Below are 19,774 nucleotides of genomic sequence, written 5' to 3' on the forward strand. Positions count from 1 at the left end.
TGTGGGAACAGTCTGGTGGGAACATTGTGGAGACATCACCAAATATATGTTCCCAAAATAAAAAATAAACGGTCCAGTTGTGCCGATGATTATGCAATGTTTATTTTAGGGTGCAAAAAACCTTCACCTGGTGTTACAAGAACGTTCCCAGAACACATTTAGTCGGTTCTTAAAAGGTTCCCAGAATATTTCATTAGGTTGTGGGAACATTGGGTCAAGGACATAGAGAGGCAGGTGTTACCCAGACTAGTATTCTAGGCCCACTACAGGGTGATATAGACACTGCATTTCATTTTATTCATAGGACATTTGACCAGCATTTAATCATACAAACATATGGACATATACAACAAAAAGGTAAATTGAAAAAAGGTCAAATGAAACACAGCTTATTTGCAGTCTTTCCAGCTTCAATTTGAAGTGATTGTGCTACTGTAGCTGTGTTGTTGGCTAGCGTCTCTTAACAACAGCGTTCTGATGAGAGCACATTCTCTATGCCAGGCGAAATCGCACCTTATTAGCTCATTGTTATGGATGTATCCAGATAAATGTCACTAGAAAACAATTGCAAACGCAGTTACTTTGCTGTTATTCTGGCTGAACTTGACGTGACTAAGTTAGTCGTAGTTGCCTAGCTAGCAAGCAAGGGATAAGAATGTTGCAAGGGATAAGAACGATGCCTCGACTTTGTCTCAGGCCTAATTACCTGTGCCAATATCCTCCAAACACCGGCTTCTCAGGCATTATCACGTAATTGTGTTCTAGGAACGTTCTTTCAACATCAGGCAAAAGTTTTATACAAACATTCTATAATCATCAGCACGACTGGGCAGTTTTGGTGTTATGAAAACATTTGCCGCAACCTAACGAATGTTCAGGGAACTTTTGCAGAACGAATGTTGGTTTGCTGGGTTCTCGCTCAACCCCACACACAAATGAACAAAGGAAAACTCCAGACAACACAACTTAACCCACAGAAGCAGTGGTCTATATTCATTGAAATGTCAGTTTATTTTACAACCCACCGTGACTGAATAACACTAATTTATTCAACATCAGAGAAAAAAAAAACAGGAAAACCAAAAATATTTAAATATACATGATCCAGACACATTCAATACTGTAGACAGGAGGGGAGTGGTGATGGTATACAATGGAGATTATTACAAAGCAGAACACACCAAAACAGACTCAGAAAGTTGCTGCCCGTGGTCACAATTTTAATGCTGTTGGAGTCAATGTTTCAATGTGGTTAATAACTTTACAGAAATTCATAATTGTAATTCATTGTTGCAATGTTTCTAAGCAGAGTTAGCTAGTGTGTTTGAGAGAGTTCCCATTCACTGCCAAGCAATGGGAGTTGTGCAGTGGTTTCTAACCTTTTTCGGTTACTGTACCACCAACTGAATCTCTCTCTGCCTGGAGTACCCCTAGTTGGGAACAACTGGTCCAGCAGTATCTAGCTTTGACACAGGGGTTCACTTCTGTGATAAAGACACAATGGAAAACGCATAAGGGCCAGGAGATTTTCCCTGACCAGGACAAACTCTGCACCCTAACATAACAACACCCCCCCCAAAAAAAGAAAAGGCACTCAAAAATACACAGAACAGCACGAAAGCGTCTGGTAATCCAAATAACACGTTTCTCCAGAGGAGACCAAAATACAAAACGAGCAAAACACCACTTTAATGCACATCCAAGCTTTTAGAGGAAAAATAGGTAAGTAATCACTCTAAAATATTGGAAGCTTTGACCAGTGTGGTAATATTCAGTAAGATCCAAAAGCACAGGGGTGTTATGGAGATTGGCTGTTGTTACGAAGAGTTAACGCATACACACTAATTAATATATAAACAACACATACATACACAGATGTCCGTTTGCTGTGTGTTAACCAGTCTGTGTATTCTAGTCTTTGAGACTACAAGAAAATTAACAGCAGCTTACAGGGTGTGGATGGAGCTGAAAGGACAAAGCAAACACTCCATCACACAATCACTAAAGCAGATATCTCATGCAGCCTGTGACAGATACAGCGTTAGACTCAGAGACCAGATGAGCAACTACAGTTTGGATGGACTGTTTGAACAGCTGTGATAACTGGAGGAGCTGCAGTTGGCAGTGTGTTAGGTTACCGTTCCACTCAAAGAAGAACGTGTTGGTGTGTGTCTCAAAAACGGTAAGCCTTCCTTTGTAAACAGTATCTGAGTCTACTACAGCAATTCACACTACCTTAAACTGTACAGTAGTACTGGCCTGTGTCTACGCACTCCTGTCGTCTGTACTGCGAGGTTAAACATGTCTCTTACATATGAGAAGTTGTTGGACTCTCTACGGTGTGGGCAGCGGATGACACATGCAGTGGTTGATGATTGGACTGGACCGGAAGCTTCATATAATCTAAGGGGGTGTGGCTTTTATTCTTTACCATGGCCATGTCTCAATACTCTTTAAATAGTTTCCTCTCCTCCTTTCCCTACTTATCACTGATTGGTTAAATGGAGCAGATAGTCATTCAAATTTACCTTCAGATCAGGGTAACGAACATAAGGAGGAGGAAAGGAAGCCGTTTAAGATTGAAACACATCCCGTGTCTTTACACTGAACCTGCCCCCATCTCTGCCTAACCAGTGTCCCCCATCTTCTCCACGCCTCCCCCTGTATCCGTAGATCTTCCTCTCCAGTTACTGGAGTTCCTTCATCCTGTTGAGAGCGGAGCCGGCCTGGAACCACTCGATCTGTGTCTCGTTGAAGGTGTGGTTCAGCTGGAAGTCATCTTTGCTGCCGTCACTGTGCTTCACTACTGCAGACAGGGGCTGGAGGGGGCAGCAACACAAAGTTAGACAGACATACATGGTGAACCTTATCTGGAAACAAACTTCAAGCCTAAACACTGGAGCTGGCTGGTTCAGATCTTGTCTAATTTAGACCATGATTAGTTAAATCAGATGTAATCATGATGGGCTGAAACTAAAGCCTACAGATTGGCATTTACACCACTCACTTTTCCTGGGGTGAAGTTTGCGAGTCCTTTGATGGAGATCTTGTCGTCTGGTCGGATTTTGTCGTAGTCAGCAGGGATCTGGAAGGTCAGGGGCAGCATACCCTGTTTCTTCAGATTAGTCTCTGCAGATAGAAGAAAGAAAAAAGGTTAGCTTCAGGAAAGCAAACTGGTGAGGATCCCCCCCCAAAATGTAACTTTTTCCCCAGTACAGAAACACAAATTCATTGTGAAGTGCAAGAAAATCCATTTGCCAGTTCAGAGAATAATTAAGTGTATATTATGCATTTGTTAATCTGAATACTCCAACTTCCCAACTCACAAGACAGAAAAATTGTGTCATGGGGGGGGGGGTCAGCGCAGGGTTGTTTATTTAAAAAATATATATTTGTACATTACCCCCTTTTGCTCCCCAATTGGTAGTTACAGTCTTGTCCCATCGCTGCAACTCCCGTACGGACTCGGGAGAGGCGAAGGTCGAGAGCCGTGTGTCCTACTGCGTTTTGACACAATGCCCGCTTAACCCGGAAGCCAGCCACACCAACGTGACGGAGGAAACACCGTACACCTGGCGACCATGTCAGTGTGCACTGCGCCCGGCACGCCACAGGAGTCGCTAGTGCACGATGGGACAAGGACATCCCTGCCTGCCAAACCCTCCCCTAACCTGAACAACGCTGGGCCAATTGAGAGTCGCGCCATGGATCTCCCGGTCGCGGCCGGCTGCAACAGAGCCTAGACTCGATCCAGGATCTCTAGTGGCACAGCTAGCACTGCGATAGTGCCTTCGACCACTGTGCCACTCAGGAAGCCTAGGCGCTTAAGGTTTATCATGACATTAAATTATAATGTCTCCACCGACAGGAAGACATAGGGAACTATAAAATCTTTGTTGCCAAATTAGTTTTTTTCTCCTTCAGGTTTTCAAAACAAAAGAAAGGTAGAAAAACTAAATTGGATGTTCTAAGTCCACAACAATGTTTAAACCACAAAGGGAGACATTTTGAGGTCTGGGGATGGGAGAGTCTACAAAACAAAAGCCCACCAGATTCATAATGATATCATTCTGCCAGGTAGGCAACGTTTAATTGAGAAGGTTCTGGAAAAGCCTTTAGAAATGACTTTTTAGGCATGCCAACTGCTTACACATCATACGGTACCAGTCAAAAGTTTGGACACCGACTCATTCAAGGGTTTCTTTATTTTTACTATTGTATACATTATAGAATTATAGTGAATACATCACAACTATGAAATATCACATATGGAATCACATAGTAACCAAAACAGTGTTAAACAAATCAAAATATATATAATATTCTTCAAATTAGCCACCCTTTGACTTGATGACAGCTTTGCACACTCTAGGCAGTCGCTCAACCAGAATGCATTTCAATTTACAGGTGTGCCTTGTTAAAAGTGAATTTGTGGAATTTCTTTCCTTCTTGATGGTTTGAGCCAATCAGTTGTGTTGTGACAAGGTAAAGGGTGGTATAAAGAAGATAGCCCTATTTGGTAAAAGACCAAGTCCATATTATGGCAAGAACAGCTCAAATAAGCAAAGAGAAATGACAGTCCATCACTACTTTAAGACATGAAGGTCAGTCAATCTGGAACATGTCAAGAACTTTGAACGTTTCTTCAAGTGCAGTCACAAAAACCATCAAGCTCTATGAGGAAACTGGCTATCATGAGGACCACCACAGGAAAGGAAGACCCAGAGTTACCTCTGTAGCAGAGGATAAGTTCATCAGAGTTACCAGTCTCAGAAATTGCAACCCAAATAAATGCATCAGAGTTCAAGTAACAGACACATCCACTGTTCAGAGGAGACTGCTTTCATTGAATTGCTGCAAAGAAACCACGACTAGGACACCAATAAGAAGAGACTTGCTTGGGCCAAGAAACACATTAGACAAGTGGAAAGCTGTCCTTTGGTCTGGTGAGTCCAAATTTGAGATTTTTGGTTCCAACCGCCGTGAGTAGGTGAACAGATGATCTCTGCATGTGTGGTTCCCACTGTGAAGCATGGAGGAGGTGGTGTGATGGTGCTTTACTGGTGACACTGTCTTTAATTTAGAATTCAAGGCACACTTAACCAGCATGGCTACCACAGCATTCTGTAGCGACTATCATTTGTTTTTCAACAGGACAATGTCCCAAAACACCTGTGTACGGGCTATTTGACCAAGGAGTGTGATGGCACTGCATCAGATGACCTGGACTCCAATCTCCCGACCTCAACCCAATTGAGATGGTTTGGGATGAATTGGACCGCAGAGTGAAGGAAAAGCAGGCAAAAAGTGCTCAGCATATGTGGGAACTCCTTCAAGAGAGTTGGAAAAGCATTCCTCATGAAGCTGGTTGAGAGAATGCCGAGAGTGTGCAAAGCTGTCATCAAGGCAAAGGGTGCTACTTTGAAGAAACTCATATTTTGATTTGGTTACTACATGCTTCCACGTGTTATTTCAGTTTTGATGTCTTCACTCTTATTATACAATGTAAAAAATAGTAAACATAGAGAAAAATCCTTGAATGAGTAGGTGTCCAAACCTTTGACTGGTACTGTAGGTGCAAATAAACAGGCATTACTTCAGAAAGTAGCATGTTATGATAAACGGTACAATTAATGTTCCATACATCTAACTTTCTGTGCCGAGCCCAGAGGCTCAGTCAATGATTTCGATACGAGACACGCCCCCTCCCCTTCGGATCTACATGATTCACTTGGATGGTCTATTTTGAGATCAAACCGGTGAATATCGCCAAAAAGCAATGACTTTGCATCCCTGTATTTGAGTGGATGTTGGGAAGGAAGCAATGTACACTGCTCATAAAAATAAAGGGAACACTTAAACAACACAATGTAACTCCAAGTCAATCACACTTCTGTGTAATCAAACTGTCCACTTAGGAAGCAACACTGATTGACAATAAATTTCACATGCTGTTGTGCAAATGGAATAGACAACAGGTGGAAATTACAGGCATTTAGCAAGACACCCCCAATAAAGGAGTGGTTCTGCAGGTGGGGACCACAGACCACTTCTCAGTTCCTATGCTTCCTGGCTGATGTTTTGGTCACTTTTGAATGCTGGCGGTGCTTTCACTCTAGTGGTAGCATGAGACGGAGTCTACAACCCACACAAGTGGCTCAGGTAGTACAGCTCATCCAGGATGGCACATCAATGCGAGCTGTGGCAAGAAGGTTTGCCGTTTCTGTCAGCGTAGTGTCCAGAGCATGGAGGCGCTACCAGGAGACGTGGAGCAGCAGGACTGCTACCTTCGCCTTTGTGCAAGGAGGAGCACTGCCAGAGCCCTGCAAAATGACCTCCAGCAGGCCACAAATGTGCATGTGTCTGCTCAAATGGTCAGAAACAGACTCCATGAGGGTGGTATGAGGGCCCGACATCCACAGGTGGCGGTTGTGCTTACAGCCCAACACCGTGCAGGACGTTTGGCATTTGCCAGAGAGATTGGCAAATTCGCCACTGGCGCCCTGTGCTCTTCACCGATGAAAGCAGGTTCACATTGAGCATGTGACTGACGTGACAGAGCCTGGAGACGCCGTGGAGAACGTTCTGCTGCCTGCAACATCCTCCAGCATGACCGGTTTGGCGGTGGGTCAGTCATGGTGTGGGGTGGCATTTATTTGGGGGGCCGCAGAGCCCTCCGTGTGCTCGCCAGAGGTAGCCTGACTGCCATGAGATCCGAGATGAGATCCTCAGACCCCTTGTGAGACCATATGCTGGTGCGGTTGGCCCTGGGTTCCTCCTAATGCAAGACAATGCTAGACCTCATGTGGCTGGAGTGTGTCAGCAGTTCCTGCAAGAGGAAGGCATTGATGCTATGGACTGGCCCGCCCGTTCCCCAGACCTGAATCCAATTGAGCACATCTGGGACATCATGTCTCGCTCCATCCACCAACACCACGTTGCATCACAGACTGTCCAGGAGTTGGCGGATGCTTTAGTCTAGGTCTGGGAGGAGATCCCTCAGGAGACCATCCGCCACCTCATCAGGAGCATGCCCAGGCGTTGTAGGGAGGTCATACAGGCACGTGGAGGCCACACACATTACTGAGCCTCATTTTGACTTGTTTTAAGGACATTACATCAAATTTGGATCAGCCTGTAGTGTGGTTTTCCACTTTAATTTTGAGTGTGACTCCAAATCCAGACCTCCATGGGTTGATAAATTTGATTTCCATTGATCATTTGTGTGTGATTTTGTTGTCAGCACATTCAACTATGTAAAGAAAAAAGTATTTAATAAGAATATTTCATTCATTCAGATCTAGGATGTGTTATTTTAGTGTTCCCTTTATTTTTTTAGCAGTGTAGTTGCAATGTTCTAAAGACGTGCACACGGTCCCTTTTGGCCTGTGCTTAATGTTACCGTGGATCCTGGCGAAGCTTTTGACGATAATGCATCTTCCTCCCAGGTGTCTGGGCTCCAGGGCGGCATGCTCTCTGCTGGATCCCTCACCATAGTTGTCATCTCCCACAACCACCCACGACAGACCGTTGGCCTGGGAGAGATCAAACACATCAGGGAAACTATTAACCCTCCTGTTGTGTTCCGGTCAAATTGGACCGAAGTTCTCTCTGAAAAATGTAGTTCAATTAATCTGATTGTCATAAGGTTCCATGACTTTGTTCACGCAGGGCATCTGAACACACAAAATTTAGGATTTTCATTTAAAAAAAATGTTTTTACAATTATTTAACTTTTGTACACCTGTGGTGTTCCTGGTCAAAAATGACCGGTCATAAGAAATCAATGGGTGAGACTACATTTAGTATATAAAATTGAGTTCAGGCACATGCCCATTCATCAGATGGACACACTTCCTCTCCAAGACCCCCACATGCATGTGTGTTTGAGCACACACACACTCAGATTAAATATATTGGCTTCCATGGCAACCCCCACGGGAACCTTTCCCCAATAGAATCTTTCCCCCACGGGAACTACACGTTGGCATTCTCACAAATAATTGCAACATAGTTTTAATAATATATAGAACTTTTGTCGCAGCTCAGGTATATAAAGATTAAGGCCTTGCTCACAATTCATTCTGTGGCAGCACAATGACCAAACGATATACTGTATGTGAGGCTCTTGAGCATATCTTTGATCATGACACTGGTGAGGAGAGAGTCCTTGTTAAACTTTGACACAAAACAGTCTGTGATAAATAGCACAATATATTTAATCTGAGTATTTGTTATAGTCAAAATAATCCATAAATTACACTTTCTTTTACTCAAAAACAAGTTGTATGAGCTCAGGTCAATTAGGCCTACAGGCCATAAATAGAAATTCAAAACTTGTAATGTTCACAAGAACTTAAGTTGGTAAAAAGATCTAACACAACATTAGGTGATAATGTATGTATTATTATGGATTTATAATCATTGCTATTTCCTACACGGATGGCCAAATGTTTATGGGTATTCTGTATCTATAAAAAGCGCACAGCATACTTTCAAAAGGGACATTTAAATCAAATTTTTAGCCCTAATTTCATGGTATCCAATTGGTAGTAACAGTCCTGCCTCTCCCGAGTCCGTACGGGAGTTACAAAGGTCGAGAGCCATGCATCCGCACTACACAATGCCCGCTTAACCTGGAGGAAACACATTACACCTGTCGACCGTGTCAGCGTGCATGCGCCCGCCACAGGAGTCGCTAGAGCGCGATGGGACAAGGATGTCCCTGCCAGCCAAACCCTCCCCTAACCCGGGCGACGCTAGGCCATGGGTCTCCTGGTCGCGACAGAGCTTGGACTCGAACCAGGATCTCTAATGGCACAGCTAGCACTGCGATGTGCCTTACACCACTGCGTCACTCAGGAGGGTACACTTTTTTATTTTATTTTCAATTTGACCCCTTTTTCGTGGTATCCAATTGTTTTAGTAGCTACTATCTTGTCTCATCGTTACAACTCCCGTACGGGCTCGAAGGTTGAAAGTCATGCGTCCTCCGATACACAAGCCGCACTGCTTCTTAACACAGCGCGCATCCAACCCGGAAGCCAGCCGCACCTGGCAACCTTGGTTAGCGCGCAGTGCGCCCGGCCCGCCACAGGAGTCGCTGGTGCGCGATGAGACAAGGACATCCCTACCGGCCAAGCCCTCCTTAACCCGGACGACGCTAGGTTAATTGTGCGTCGCCCCACAGACCTCCCGGTCGCAGACAGTTACGACAGAGCCTGGGTGCGAACCCAGAGTCTCTGATGGCACAGCTGGCGCTGCAGTACAGCGCCCTTAACCACTGCGCCACCCGGGAGGCCCCCGAGGGTACACTTTTTAATCTCAAGTGAGGATGTTGTTTGAGCCAGGGGTCAAGGTTCATCATCCGGAGAGCTAACCTTGTAATGGCGGGCGACGTCAGGAACACCGCCATACTCTCCAGTCAGCTGGTTCTTGATCTTGTTGATGCCGTCGTTCTCGATGTTGACTGCTCCGATCAGCATGTTGTTAGAGATGTTGTCAAGGTGACCACGGAACTTTAGCCAGGGGCCGGCAGCACTGATGTGGTCTGTGGTGCACTTCCCCTTCACCTGGATGGACAGAGAGAGCGAGCATGGTGGGATGCAAGAAAGAGTAAGTTTGACCAGAAATATATTTTTAAATCAGAAAGATATGCAACTTTGCACCCTCCTGAACAGACCCTAGTTTTCCCCCTTTTACCCCTGACCTTGATGAGGACTTGTAGGTCCTCCAGATCTCCGCCCGCCCACTTGTCAAAGGGCTCCAGCAGCTGCAGCCGGGTGCTAGTGGGGCTGACGTCCACCCTCAGCTTGGATCCACCCTCTGCAGGGGGGTGCTGGTAGGTGTCCTGACCAGGGTCAAAGTCCAACTTGGGCAGCTCGTCTGCGCTGGGAGGCTCCAGCTTGAACTTCTCTCCGTTGGCGGCAGTGAGGTAGTCAACCTCGGGGTTGAAATCCAGGGTTCCTGCTATTGCCAGGGCTGTGACGATCTGGAGGAGGAGAGGACAAAGTAGTTGGTAGTGTGTAGTGTTTACCGGTGTACAATATCTATCATGGGAGTGAGTGAGAACAGTATGAAGGCGAATCAGCAAAGAAGCAGTGTGTGTGTGTCAAGGTATCTATTAGCCGGTAATAAAAAAAAATAAAAAAACAGATAAATACAACAGGACAACGGCCCTAACTGGCGCCGGCCAGAAAAAAAAAGAAACACATTACAAAATAATGCTTTTTAGCCTATTCATTGATGGAAATACATATAACATGTAATGCTTATCGATCTATAAGTTGCATGATTTTGTGGAATTAAATTGGCTCGTGTCTATTTTTGTTAGTGGTTGTGTTTATCACACGCGCACATTATTTCACCTTTATTTAACCAGGTAGGCTAGTTGAGAACAAGTTCTCATTTGCAACTGCGACCTGGCCAAGATAAAGCAAAACAGTGTGACAGACAACAACACAGATTTATACATGGAATAAACAAGCGTACAGTCAATGACACAATAAACAAGTCAATGACACAGCAGAAAAAAAGAGTCTATATACAGTGTGTGCAAAAGGCATGAGGAGGTAGGCAATAAATAGGCCATAGGAGCGAATAATTACAATTTAGCAGATTAACACTGAAGTGATAAATGAGCAGATGATCATGTGCAAGTAGAGATACTGGTGTGCAAAAGAGCAGAAAAGTAAATAAAATTTAAAAAACAGTATGGGGATGAGGTAGGTAGATTGGGTGGGCTATTTACAGATGGACTATGTACAGCTGCAGCGATCGGTTAGCTGCTCAGATAGTTGATGTTTAAAGTTGTTGAGGGAAATGAAAGTCTCCAACTCCAGCGATTTTTGCAATTTGTTCCAGTCACTGGCAGCAGAGAACTGGAAGGAAAGGAGACCAAATGAGGTGTTGGCTTTGAGGATGATCAGTGAAATATACCTGCTGGAACATGTGCTATGGGTGGGTGTTGTTATCGTGACCAGTGAACTGAAATAAGCCGGAGATTTACCTAGTATAGACTTATAGATGACCTGGAGCCAGTGGGTCTGGCAACAAATATGTAGCAAGGGCCAGCCGACTAGAGCATACAGGTCGCAGTGGTGGGTGGTATAAGGTGATTTGGTAACAAAACGGATGGCACTGTGATAGCAAACTGGATGCAGTCTGAGTAGAATGTTGGAAGCTATTTTGTAGATGACATCGCCGAAGTCGAGGAAGATAGAACCTATGAGTGGAAAATCTGTCAGCTACAGCTTCTCAAACAGCTAATTTCTTTCTGCTGTTGTGCTTTTATAAGCCCAATCATTGCATAACAATTCTAATTGCAAATCGCCTGTTTTTATATTTATCAACTGGTAATTGAAGCATGCTTCCCATTCGCCATTCAAGTGCATATAGGTAGGCAGGCTTCAGCTTCACACCACTTTGCAATGAGCTGGAGACCGTATGCATTTTGAAAACACAGTGCATTCGGGAAGTATTTCAGACCCCTTCCCTTTTCCAAATGTTGGATTAAATAAAAGTCCTCACTCTACACACAATACCCCATAATGACAAAGCAAAAATAAGTTACTTTTTTGAGCTCAGGTGCATCCTGTTTACATTGATCATCCTTGATTGGAGTCCACTTGTGGTAAATTCAATTGATTGGACATGATTTGGAAAAAGGGAAGGGGTCTATATAAGGCTCTACAGGAATTGTCCGTAGAGCTCCGAGACAGGATTGTGTCAAGACACAGATCTGGCTTGGTCAGGGAGGTGACCAAGAACTCGATGGTCACTGACAGATCTCCAGAATTCCTCTGTGGAGATGGGAGAACCTTCTGGAGGAAACCTGGCACCATCCCTGCAGTGAAGCACGGTGGTGGCAGCATCATGCTGTGGAGATGTTTTTCAGCCGCAGGGACTGGGAGACTAGTCAGGATCAAGTGAAAGATGAACGAAGCAAAGTACAGAGAGATCCTTGATGAAAACCTGCTCCAAAGCACTCAGGACCTCATACTGGGGCGAAGGTTCACCTTCAACAGGACAACGTCCCTAAGTAGGGGACGAGATGGCCTACAGGGAGGAGGTGAGGGCCCTCTGAGTGTGGTGTCAGGAAAATAACCTCACACTCAACGTCAACAAAACTAAGGAGATGATTGTGGACTTCAGGAAACAGCAGAGGGAACACCCCCCTATCCACATCGATGGGACAGTAGTGGAGAGGGTAGTAAGTTAAGTTCCTCGGCGTACACATCACAGACAAACTGAATTGGTCCACCCACACAGACAGCATCGTGAAGAAGGCGCAAGCAGCGCCTCTTCAACCTCAGGAGGCTGAAGAAATTCGGCTTGTCACCAAAAGCACTCACAAACTTCTACAGATGCACAATCGAGAGCATCCTGTCGGGCTGTATCACCGCCTGGTACGGCAACTGCTCCGCCCACAACCGTAAGGCTCTCCAAAGGGTAGTGAGGTCTGCACAACGCATCACCGGGGGCAAACTACCTGCCCTCCAGAACACCTACACCACCCGATGTCACAGGAAGGCCATAAAGATCATCAAGGACAACAACCACCCGAGCCACTGCCTGTTCACCCCGCTATCATCCAGAAGGCGAGGTCAGTACAGGTGCATCAAAGCTGGGACCGAGAGACTGAAAAACAGCTTCTATCTCAAGGCCATCAGACTGTTAAACAGCCACCACTAACATTGAGTGGCTGCTGCCAACACACTGACTCAACTCCAGCCACTTTAATAATGGGAATTGATGGGAATTGATGTAAAATATATCACTAGCCACTTTAAACAATGCTACTTAATATAATGTTTACATACCCTACATTATTCATTTCATATGTATACGTATATACTGTACTCTATATCATCTACTGCATCTTTATGTAATACATGTATCACTAGCCACTTTAAACTATGCCACTTTGTTTACATACTCATCTCATATCTATATACTGTACTCAATACCATCTACTGCATCTTGCCTATGCCGCTCTGTACCATCACTCATTCATTTATCTTTATGTACATATTCTTTATCCCTTTACACTAGTGTGTATAAGGTAGCAGTTTTGGAATTGTTAGGTTAGATTACTCGTTGGTTATTACTGCATTGTCGGAACTAGAAGCACAAGCATTTCGCTACACTCGCATTAACATCTGCTAACCATGTGTATGTGACAAATAAATTTGATTTGAAGTACACAGCCAAGATCAACCTGACAGAGCTTGAGAGGATCTGCAGAGAAGAATGGGAGAAACTCCCCAAATACAGGTGTGCCAAGCTTGTAGCGTCATACCCAAGAAGACTCGAGGCTGTAATAGCTGCCAAAGTTACTTCAACAAAGTACCGAGTAAAGGGTCGAACACTTATGTAAATGTGATTTATTTTTTAGGGAAAAAAACAATTTAATCCATTTTAGAATTGCAATCCCCCAATAAAAGACTTTCAAATATGTGCGTATTTTTAAAAAAATATATGGAATCGTTCTGTCAAAGAGAACTTGCTTTCGTTATCTTCTTGTAACATAAAATTCAAGGGGTCTGAATACTTTCCGAATGCATTGTATCATCCCACAAATGTCCCAGAGTGTTTGGAATAAGCTATTTCTTTCTCACACAGAATGATAACTAACCAATAGAATAGGTAAACTTTTCTACTATGGGGGATTCACATAGGCTAGTGATTTTGCAGTTCATTAGTCGTCTTTTTTTACTCATTTTGGCTGAGGAAAAGTGCGCATTGGAATTTGGTAAGAAGGACGCACACCCTTCCGTCCTCGAGTTCGATGTTCTGTTAAGAGGAATAACCCTAATCTTAATGTGATTTCTGTCATTCTGTGCACCATGAATTGATGCCCTAATCAGGTTACGCTCCCAATGTATATGTGTCTGGTAAATTTCTCAAATGTCCGTTAAATTAAAATGCTGCCAGTCAAATGTCCAGTGCCACATTTCCTTAACGGAAACCCCGGTGTTTGTATATTCAGTCCTAACAGTACCTCAGGGGAGGCGACGAAGGCGTGTGTGGCTGGGTTGGCATCATTCCTAGCGGTGAAGTTCCTGTTGTAAGACGTGACGATGGTGTTTTTCTCTCCTTTCTTCACGTCACGCCTGAACAGAAACAACAACTTAACACGGTCCCAGATAGCACCCTACTCCATATGTAGTGCACTACTTTTGACCAGAGCCCTTGGGCCATGGTCAAAAGCACTGCTCTACATATGGAATAGGGTGCCATTTGATACACAGGCAATATCTTAAGACACTTTTAATAGAAGACTTTCAACTTCAAAATGAATGTCAACCGAATGAACATGAATGAGTAAGTCAACTGACTATTACCTGTCCCACTGTCCAATGCAGGGTCCACAGGCGTTGGCCAGGACCATTCCACCAACATCACCGAGGATCTTGGACTACAGAACAACATACATACATACATCTTCAGTCAGGAGGAGCTAGCAGTAGGCCAGTCAGGAGGAGCCCAAGACACAGCAGTATCCTCCTGCTGAGGATCTCAACATACACCTGCATTGCTTGCTGTTTGGGGTTTTAGGCTGGGTTTCTGTACAGCACTTTGAGATATCAGCTGATGTACGAAGGGCTATATAAATAAATTTGATTTGATTTGACATAGAGCTCCAATCACAAACCCCCTACTTGCGATGCCCTTAAAATAGAGAGCAGGGCTGGGCCAATGTTAACATCCTTGATACTTAGGAGGATGTCAACAATATTTTACAACTGTTATCCTGTTGCCCTGATTTGTTGGGTGGAGAGATCAGCACCCCAGACACCCCTGCAGTTCGAACCCTGGTCATATCCCCTTCCCATCTACTGGTACCAGGGACTCACATATCCGTCTCTCTCGATGGTGGCGCGGATCTGTTCAGACCCGGGGGTGATGGTAAATGCGGCCTTGCACTTCAGCCCTTTGTCCAAGGCCTGTTTGGCCACGGAGGCAGAGCGGCCCATGTCCTCATAACTGGAGTTGGTGCAGCTGCCAATCAGACCTGAGGGGAGGGGACAGATTAAGCAGCCACCCACTGCATGTCTACTTTCTCATATTGAATAGAACAGCTATATATCTGTGTATAAGGCTAAAGACAGATAAAGTATATAGTAATATCACAGTTATAGCCAATTAATATTAAGGTCTGAACAAAGACACATGGTGGTGAGACACAGTGGCCAGCTGTGAGGTCAAAAAGATCTGAAGACTGCACTGACCTACTTTGACCTCCAGGGGCCAGCCATTCTTCGCTGCTGTGGCCCCAATGTCTGCCATGGGGTGAGCCAGGTCGGGGGTGAAGGGCCCGTTGATGTGGGGCTTCAGCTAGGAAGGACAGAGAAAGATAGCACGGGTCAGGTTGGATGTATGTGTGTGTATGTGAGAGAGAAAGAGCAGGGGAGGGGACTCACCTCATCCAGGTTGATCTCGACAATCGAGTCATATTCACAGCCCGGGTCTGGAACCAGCAGGTCAGCATAATCGTCAGCCAGGGCAGCAATGTCTGAGAGGGGTGGGAGGGCAACGGGGTCGGATAAATGGATCAAGCATCTCTTATAAAGAAATGACAAACCTTCCCGGGAGCGTCCCAAATGACACCCTATTCCCTTTATAGTGCACTATGTAGGGTGCCTTCTGTCCTATTCGGTGTCCTGTGTGAATCTAGGTGTGCGGTCTCTAATTCTCTCCTTCTCTCTTTCGGTGGACCTGAGCCCTAAGACCATGCCCCAGGACTACCTGACATGATGACTCCTTGCTGTCCCCAGTCCACCTGACCGTGCTGCTGCTCCAGTTTCAACTGTTCTGCCTTATTATTATTCAACCATGCTGGTCATTTATGAACATTTGAACATCTTGGCCATGTTCTGTTATAATCTCCACCCGGCACAGCCAGAAGAGGACTGGCCACCCCACATAGCCTGGTTCCTCTCTAGGTTTCTTCCTAGGTTTTGGCCTTTCTAGGGAGTTTTTCCTAGCCACTGTGCTTCTACACCTGCATTGCTTGCTGTTTGGGGTTTTAGGCTGGGTTTCTGTACAGCACTTTGAGATATCAGCTGATGTACGAAGGGCTATATAAATAAATTTGATTTGATGCAGTCCCAGAACTTCACACAAACATATTCAGCACATCACCTGACAGATCATTGCACATCGCGCACACAGACAGGCTTGTTTGATGACATGGACTGACCTCCGCGGCCAGTCTTCTCCAGGTAGGTCTTCATGCGGTGGTTGTAAGGGAACACAGAGGTGGTGGCTCCAATCTCAGCCCCCATGTTGCAGATTGTGGCCATTCCTAAAACACACAATATGCTGGGGGTTTCTATGGGCATTCCTACAAACACAAAATGTCCTACAATATTGCTTGATAGTGAACACTGTCGATTGATGATTGTGCTCCTCACACCATAAATAGAAAAACAGAAGTACATTAGACCAAAGAGCAGCGGTGGTCAGCTGGTCACCATCCTAGTTAGATAATGACAGTAATACAGTGTGCAGTAGACCTGTGCAGGAGATGGAATCCACCCCAGGTCCGTGGTACTCCACAATGGCTCCAGTACCCCCCTTCACGGTCAGAATCCCAGCCACCTTCAGGATCACGTCCTTGGGGGACGTCCACCCTGACAGCTTGCCTGTCAGTTTCACCCCAATCACCTGACAGGAGGAGAACATGGTTTAGTGAGGTTTATGTAGTATCATACTGTACTACATTACTGGGACTGGGGAAAAATAAATGTGTTCAATATAAACTGGGAATCCCACTTACCTTTGGACATTTGAGCTCCCAGGGGATGCCAGCCATGACATCAACAGCATCAGCCCCTCCCACTCCAATGCAGATGGAGCCCAGTCCACCACCATTGGGTGTGTGAGAGTCTGTGCCAATCAGCAACACCCCTGGGTAGGCATAGTTCTCCAGGATTATCTGAATGGGTGAGATATAAGAGTCAGTTATGGCACTTACCACTGTAAACAGATAGCTCTGCTCTTCATTATAAAAAGGTGCAATATCTTCTGTGAATAAATAATGAAATTCATATCAACATCTTTTGGAACTTAATTCTATAAAGACAGCTTATCTATTATCAAGTGAGTGCACTGCCAGCAATTAACACCAGGGAAACACGAGGCTTCAGTGTCATTTCAGAGTAGCCTTGTTACAGTACCTGATGGATGATGCCAGAGCCTGGTTTCCAGAATCCCACCCCATATTTGGCTCCAGCACTGGCCAGGAAGTTATACACCTCTGCATTAATGTCCTAAGGACCAAGAGAAAAGGCCAAATATTATTATGGGTACATTATTCCCTATTCCTGTATCCAGCCACCAGGACTGACGACCTTGTCCTGGGTCTCCCGAGCCGCGCAGCGGTCTAAGGCACTGCATCTCAGTGCTAGAGGCGTCACCACAGATACCCTGGTTCAAATCCAGGCTGTATCACAACCGGACGTAATTGGGAGTCCCATAGGGCGGAGCACAATTGGCCCAGCGTCATCCGGGTTTGGCCCGGTGTAGGCCGTCATTGTAAATAAGAATTTGCTCTTAACTGACTTGCCTAGTTAAATACTATATATATTTTTTAATCCATCCCCTGCTCAGGCCTTCCCTGACCTTTCACCTTTGCTCTCGCTAGGTCCTTGGCTCCTCCGATCTGGGCCTCGATCAGATGATCACAGTGGATAGTGGAGGGCACAGCCACACAAGGCAGGCCACTGCTAATGAACTGCAGCATGGCCATCTGGGCCGTGGCATCCTGCATGGCCACGCGGTCCGGCCGCAGACGTAGGTACGTATGCCCCCTGGCGATGTCCTGCCCCACAGGGTCATCCAGATGGCCGTAGACGATCTTCTCAGAGAGAGTGAGGGGACGGTTGAGTCTGGAAGGGAGGAAGGCAGAGAAGGTGCTAAGTTAATATAAAAGCCAAGTGCTACAAATAGCTTTAATTGTAAAGCTGACACTGAACAGAAAAAAAATTGGGTTACAGTCCCATCATTGCCTTGGCAAGACAATGAAGTTGGCTAAGTCAGAAACAGACTGGCACCCTGGCCTGTTGGCCATCTCACTATAAGCATGGAATGAAACAGGGACACATGCTAATGTAAACGGTGGAGGGGTAAACTGACCTTTTGCGCACAATGTTTACGTTCTCATTGAGCTTCTCATAGCTGACGTAGTTGCTGGGCTCAAAGCGGCTCATTGAAACTTTGGCCTTGGCATTGAAGGCTGCAGACACATGCAGACGCCGCACACCCTGGCCCAGGGCAAGCTGACAACAGAGTTAATTCAACATGAACAAAAAACAACATGTACATCAAAATAATTTGGGCCTAGATTTAGGTAAGTCTTTGGTTGCAGTACTGTAGCCCACCCTGGATGACAAAGAGCACCTGCACCAGCAAAAAGACAATAAATAAAGCATGAAGAGTGGGTTTATTACAGGAAGTTATGCGCAAGCGTGTGTACAGAGTGCAGTATGTGAATGGGACTGTCCAATATATTTTAGTCTTTTAGCAGGCGGCAGACACGCTTATCCAGAGCGACTTCCAGTTAGTGCATTCATCTTATGATAGCTTGGTGGGGCAACCAAAAATCACAGTAAGTACATTTTTCCTCAATGAAGCAGCTATCAGCAAAGTCAGAGTTATTAACAGAAAAAAGTATAGTACGAATGTCAGTATAAACTGACAGATTTTCTTGTTGAGCACATAAAGAATGATTCTAACTCAAGGTGAAACAGATTATAAATATAAAATATCAGGCAGAAAATTATCTGGCAAATTCAGATGTTTAGTCAATAATCAGCCCTAAATGGGTCCTTCAATGAAAATCCCTGACTACAAACAGCCGAGACATACATCATTGAAATTGTATTGTGCCTTTCCGTGTCGACAAGGAGGTGCTGTCACTCAAACCATATTAGGAACAGCAAACACCTATAAAATATCTATAACATATCAAAATAGAAGTAAAAAGAGCCGACGAAGTTTAGCATAAGGCCAATCACTCCCTTTGGGCTTTGAGATAAAAAATAAATAAAAAACAGTTAAGACTCGTATGACAAACTGTTTCAATGACAACTCTATGGGGGACACTATTCTAGCGGTGTTGTTTTGGTCACTGGCCAGACTGCGTCGTGCATCCCAGCGCCCTGTGTGGTTGCTATGTACCCTAACCTTGCGTTAACCTTGCAATCAATAAAACGTGTCCTCGGTTGAAATAACATAGAGAGCGATAACATCTTAAAGTTGAGTATATTCATCAAACTGTACACAATACAAGTGTCTTTAAATAGCCATATTAGTGTGTCAATGACAAACTTGAGCTCCTTGACGAAGCTAGCTAGCGAGCTTCGTGGTAACCCAGGACACGATGACCTGGGTCAGTGGCCGACAAGAATTTGATCGTACTCTCTCAAACAAACATATCTATACATAAGATTCACAAACAATGTGCTTTCACTTGTATTTAAGAGTGAATTCTCACACAACGATGGCGCATAAATTCAATTAAACTAGTGAAAAACTGTCGCTTACCTGGAGCCGAGCAACGGTAAGACAGTAGGTCGCCATTTTGTTCACTGACAAAGATGTGTCGATCAGAGGTGACGTCAGATTTCGCAGCTGTCAAAGTCGCGTGTCTTTGCAGGAAAATAGAACGGACGTGTAAAGTTGTTTTAGAAATAGAGATGTTATAGATCCTACTCGAATTTTTAATTCAGAGATGTATATAGAATATACTGTTCTTAACTAATATGCG

General features: G+C 44.9%; 1 protein-coding gene across 1 annotated transcript; it reads right to left on the reverse strand.

Moving 5' to 3' along the window:
* Positions 1-986: 986 nt before the first annotated feature.
* On the reverse strand, positions 987-19,659 carry aco2 (aconitase 2, mitochondrial). Its single transcript, XM_029639978.2, has 17 exons — positions 19,552-19,659; positions 18,142-18,284; positions 17,636-17,894; positions 17,184-17,276; positions 16,784-16,942; positions 16,521-16,671; positions 16,205-16,309; positions 15,426-15,517; positions 15,234-15,339; positions 14,859-15,016; positions 14,346-14,419; positions 14,003-14,114; positions 9,710-9,991; positions 9,381-9,572; positions 7,403-7,535; positions 3,008-3,129; positions 987-2,819 (listed from the first exon to the last, which is right to left on the reverse strand). Exons 1-17 carry the CDS (start codon positions 19,585-19,587, stop codon positions 2,688-2,690), a joined length of 2,349 nt encoding a protein of 782 aa, XP_029495838.1. The 5' UTR covers positions 19,588-19,659; the 3' UTR covers positions 987-2,687.
* Between the last annotated feature and the right edge of the window lie 115 nt (positions 19,660-19,774).

This window comes from Oncorhynchus nerka, linkage group LG28 (assembly GCF_034236695.1).
Source record: "Oncorhynchus nerka isolate Pitt River linkage group LG28, Oner_Uvic_2.0, whole genome shotgun sequence".
In the NCBI taxonomy this organism is placed as follows: domain Eukaryota; kingdom Metazoa; phylum Chordata; class Actinopteri; order Salmoniformes; family Salmonidae; genus Oncorhynchus; species Oncorhynchus nerka.